The sequence below is a fragment of the Gastrolobium bilobum genome, unplaced genomic scaffold, assembly GCF_033153095.1.
Source record: "Gastrolobium bilobum isolate Gb01-03AN ecotype WA unplaced genomic scaffold, APGP_CSIRO_Gbil_v1 utg14970, whole genome shotgun sequence".
Lineage (NCBI taxonomy): Eukaryota > Viridiplantae > Streptophyta > Magnoliopsida > Fabales > Fabaceae > Gastrolobium > Gastrolobium bilobum.
This window is the reverse complement of record NW_026899194.1, coordinates 76,511-81,919: the sequence shown is the minus strand read 5'-3', so window position 1 is coordinate 81,919 and position 5,409 is coordinate 76,511. Positions and strand designations below refer to the sequence as shown.

The window sequence follows — 5,409 nt, the reverse complement described above, 5'->3', positions numbered from 1 at the left end:
ACAACCGAACACGCACGTTAACCACTTACATACCCAGTACTCTAGTTAGGTGCACCCTACTCTCATGAGTCACGTCCACCAGCTCAACATTATCTCCTATATATACATGCCTATTAAACATCTCAACACGTACAAACTCCTTCAATTCAAAGTTTTATCCTTTACCACCCACCGCTTAACAGTGAATGAAGATGTCTCACTCAGCTTCCTCACCTGTTCTTTCGACCCAATATGCAATACCTGACATCAAGCGACCTTGTGTAAATTATACTCGTTGCGTTTGGGGCGATGTTTTCCTCCAATATCATTCACAATCATTGGTACTATATTTAAACATGCAATTTTTTGGTACATATATACCTTAATATTGGTATTGTTACTGTCGTAGTAGTTTATGAAATATTATAGTTTGAGTAAAGACCTTTTTATCCCTAACAAAAAAAAATACGGTCTTCACTTTAGTCTCTTACAAAAATAAATTAGTCAGTTAGTTCCTAATAAATTCAAGGTGGACCCATTTTAGTCCTTTTGAAGGACTAATATAGGTCTTTTTTGAATTTGTGAGGGACCATGATTTCAACTAAATAGGTTCACTTTGAATTTGTTAGGGACTAACTGACTAATTTATTTTTGTAAAGGACTAAAGTGGAGACCGCATTTTTTGTTAGGGACTAAAATTGGTATTTACTTAGTTTTTAAGTGGAGGAATATTCTTTTTAATAAAGATTTTTATAAAGGGTACAAGCAGACAGAAATTATGTAGTCTTCACTTCTTGCTTCTTAGAAACACCTTTCAGAGATAAAATTTATTTTTGTCATATTTTAGATTCAGTTTTTGGTGAAAGAAAAATAGTTGAGTATTAAACTTAACATACAGAAACATGTAAAAGCTTAACAACTGATCAATAGTTCAATTAAGAGCCACTTATGTACTTCAATATTAAGATACCCTCACCCATTTCTAGTAAAATTTAGATATTCAAACCTCAAAAATATAACACATACCCATAAAAACAAATTTTTATCATGACATTTATATATATTTAAATATTTAAATGCTCAATGAACATTTAATTCCTTGTTACTAATTGCAGGAAGTCAGTGACAATCTGAAGCAACAAGTTCAAAGGCAAAAAGAAGAAGTGAAGAAGATGATTCTATCTTCAAGTAATAATGACTCACAAAAACTAAACTTCATTGACTCAATCCAACGTTTGGGTATATCTTATCATTTTGAACGAGAAATTGATGAAGCATTAGAAAAAATCCACAATACTGTAATTGGTAACAATAACATCAGCACAGAAGAAGGGGGCCTTCACCGTCTTGCCTTACTGTTTCGTTTGCTTAGGCAAAAAGGATATCACATTTCATCCGGTATGTAGAACTTTGCCTGCAATTAATATTTATATTACCAAGAAAATCTACTAGCCTTTGATCATATTATATAGAGAGGGTTATATTGAGAAACTTTTTTTTACAAACTACCCAGTGTGTTTTACTGGTAAGATTTTACTAAAGAGTGTCTTATTGATAATACATAGTATAATTTATAAGAATTTGTAAACAAAAAGTTTGTAAATATAATCTTTCCCGTTATATATATACATAGATGGAGTTATATTGACAATTTTTTTTTTTACAAATTTACAAACTATATATATTTTACCGGTAAGACTTCACTTAAGAGTGTCTTATCAATAAGACATAGTATAGTTTGTAAACAAAAAATTTGTAAATATAACTTTTTTCTGCAAAAATTCATAATAATTTCATTAACATCTCATAGCACATATTTGGGTAAATTGTAATAGATGTATTTAGCAAATTCAAGAACAACAATGGAAACTTCAATGAAAAACTTGCCAAAGATGTTCAAGGAATGTGGAGCTTGTATGAAGCTGCACAATTAAGGGTTCACGGGGAAGACATACTAGATGAAGCACTTGATTTCACATACACTCACCTTAAGTCCTTGACCCATGAATTGAGCCCATCTCTCGCTGTGCAAATCAGTCACTGCTTAAGGCAACCACTTCACAAGGGAGTTCCTAGGTTGGAGGCAAGGCATTATATGTCTTTCTATGAAGAAGATCCTTCCCACAGCGAAGTTCTTCTAACCTTTGCAAAAATAGATTTCAATTTGCTACAGAAGCTGCATCAAAAAGAACTCGGCAATATTATAAAGCTTTAAATCATAGAAGGGGGAATAGTTCCTTAAATTCTTATTAAACGATTGCTGATCAACAACTAATCAATATGATATTGCTTGTATTTGTGTTGTATATATAGGTGGTGGAAAGAATCAGACTTTGAGACAAAAGTCCCTCACGCTAGAGATAGGGTGGTTGGAGCTTACTTTTGGCCACTAGCCATGTCATATGAGCCTAGATATAGCACTGGGAGAAGAATAGTTGGCAAATTGGTTGCATGTATCTGTCTTCTAGATGATACTTATGACGCCTATGGCACAGTTGAAGAACTTGAACTCTTCACACAAGCAATTCAGAGGTTGATTTGAGTCCAAAATGATTGATGAATTTTATATTAAGTTATCTCAATGGGAGCATTAACGCTTAACATGATGAATCTCGTGATATTTTTATCCTACAACTTTTCTTCATAATTCTCTTTTTGTTTGATTTTCAGATGGGATATTAGTCCCATTCAATCTCTTCCTGAGTGCATGAAAGAAGTATTCAATGCAGTTGTTGAACTGTGGGATGAAATAGAGTTGGTGACTGCAGAGGATGGAAAATCGAGCTTGGTGTTGCAATATGTTAAACAAGCTGTAAGGCTTCTAGTTCCTTTAAACTGATCAATGGAGCTTAATTTGCAACATTCATTTAATAATCAATTAACATTTTGGTTATTTTACTTGCAGTTTTATAACTTGGCACGATCCTACTTGGTTGAAGCAAAATGGGGCCATGAGGGTTATATTCCAACATATGATGACTACAAGGTTAATGGAGCTGAATCTTCTTCATATCCTCTTCAGATAACATGTTTTGTTGGCCTGGGAGAATTTTCAACCAAAGAAGTTCTTGACTGGATTTCCAACGATCCACCAATCTTGAAAGCTGTATCACTTATTGGCAGACTCATCGATGACACAGCCTCACATAAGGTACAAATTTTTATTTTTATTTTTTGTTCAACTATATTTTTGTTTAGGTTTGAGGGTGAGACAAACCTCGGAGCAGCAATAAGATTACCCCTTGTGATCAGAAATCATGGTTCCAGTATGGAAATAGTCTTTTTTGCAAAGGCACTATTTTGTTGTTGTTTAGGTTTGATTTTGATATAATCTGAATCAATATGAATTCATTATATCCGATATTAGCCCTATGGCATGAGCTAGCTTTGGTTTGATTCAATTAATTTTGAAAATCATATGACATATCTAAGAGAGCTTTTGGATTTGCTTTATTTAATTTACAGTTTGAGGCGCAACGAGCGCATGTTGCTTCAGCAGTTGAATGTTGCATGAAGCAATATGGCATTTCACAAGAAGAGGCATATAAACTCATTCTCAAGGAGATCAATGATTTATGGATGGTTTTGAATGAAGAGTGCCTCAAGCATGACCACATCCCAAAGCCCGTACTTGATTGTATTCTTAACGTGGGGCGTATATCTGATTTTGCGTACGATAACTTTGGGGATAAATTCACAAATGATGAACTGTTGAAAGATTACGCTTTTGCACTGCTTGTGGATCCAATAAGCATCAAGCAACACAAGTAGGAGAAGCGATTTCTATTATATATAATCTATTACCTACGCCGGATTTGTTCCGTCGATGATTGTATGCAGTTTTTAGTAATGAAATTAAGGTATTATATCATCGACCAGGTCGCTAATACCATGGTCAAAATAAGCGAAGATCAAATAAAGTCATTTATAAATCCGTGGAGAAATAGAAGCAAATATTTAGAAAGTCATATATCGGATGAGACAATTAGTAGTGCCAAATGTTTATGTTTCTTCGTACTAACAACTTACAAATTATAATCATAATTTCTTAATTTATCCACACCTATGTAATTTAAAAAAAAAAATTGATCACTACGAGTATTAGTTATTGTCTAGTCATACTCTTCAATATAACTTCTTATATTTTTAATGCATTAAAAGGGTAAAAATAAAAAAAAAAAGCATACACGTACAAAGGATTTATTGCAAAAGTCATGTGAAGAGCGTAGGGTCTTGGTAGATATCTTCTTAAAATGATTAACATAAAAAAAGCCAAATTAAATTTAACATCCAGACTGCAGCGATTAGTAATAAAGTATATATTACTACTCATAGATAACAAGTAAATGTCAAAAGTCAGTTTCTAAACTAACCTAAAAAAGGAAAAAATGGTATTATTTTTTTTTTTTTGGTAATCTAAAAAGATTTCTATAAAAAACAATTATATGCAATTTGTAAGAACCCGCACCGTTAAATTAGAAATTTAAATTAATTAAATGTGAATTTAAGAAATAATTTCATAATTGAACCTAAAAAATTATGAGAAGCTTAAATAATTATAGTAACTGATTATTAATGTTGAAAGTCGCATTTCTGACGAAAAGTGCAGATATCGGTTCTGTCTCACGGTATAAATGTGTATCGATGAAGTATCCCAGAAAATTATGAAAAGTATGTATATATCACTAATATAATATATATGACTAGTGAAATAAGTATGAAGTCAAAATAATGAGAATTAATGCCAGAACTGATACCGGCTACGTAAAAGCGCGTACCGGAAAAGTGTTGCGAAAAATAAAATAAAAATATGACAAATCCTAGAAAAATGGCTAGGTTCAGAATCCCAAGTTTGAGATTAAAATGATAAGCGTAGCTATTAGTGCTAATACAATGTGGTTAAACTTAATTCGCCTATAAATAGGTTTGGCACATATTTTTAGGTCATTTTCTCGTGAAGTTTTTGATCCTTTGGGCTGCTGCCACCCTTTCCCACCTTGCCACCTTCATCTTCTCCATAGAAACCTCCAAAGTGACCACATTTTTTCATTGTTTCTTCATCAAAACACCTTGGTTGTGTGTGGATGAGACTTTAGTGGGAGAAAAGCCTTTTTTCTGAGTTGTGGTTGCTGTTAGTTGGGGTTTAGGTTAGTTGGGGTTTAGGGGGCTGAGTTCATAGGTGGAGTAGTATGAGCCATTTCCTTGTTGTGTGAGGGTGCAAGAAGCCAGTTTTGGTAGCAAAGAACCAAACTTTAATGGTCAAATTCGTGGACCTTTGTAGTTAGACTTGTGGAGCTTCACAGCGAGCTCCAAGAGCACCCCTCTTTTCTGTTTTGAGCCTTGGATAAGCTTCACCACCTTTGTTTCTGAATTTTCTTTGGAAAGAATGAACCTTGATGCATGTAACAAGTGAAACTTGATAACTTAAGG

At 33.4% G+C, this 5,409-nt stretch overlaps 1 protein-coding gene across 1 annotated transcript; it reads left to right on the top strand.

Annotated features, from left to right (window-relative positions):
* Positions 1–203: 203 nt before the first annotated feature.
* LOC133288145 (probable terpene synthase 2) lies at positions 204–3,750 on the top strand. Its single transcript, XM_061485846.1, has 7 exons — positions 204–320; positions 1,095–1,377; positions 1,815–2,187; positions 2,293–2,511; positions 2,650–2,791; positions 2,885–3,130; positions 3,445–3,750. Exons 2-7 carry the CDS (start codon positions 1,152–1,154, stop codon positions 3,748–3,750), a joined length of 1,512 nt encoding a protein of 503 aa, XP_061341830.1. The 5' UTR covers positions 204–320; positions 1,095–1,151.
* The last annotated feature ends 1,659 nt before the right edge of the window (positions 3,751–5,409 follow it).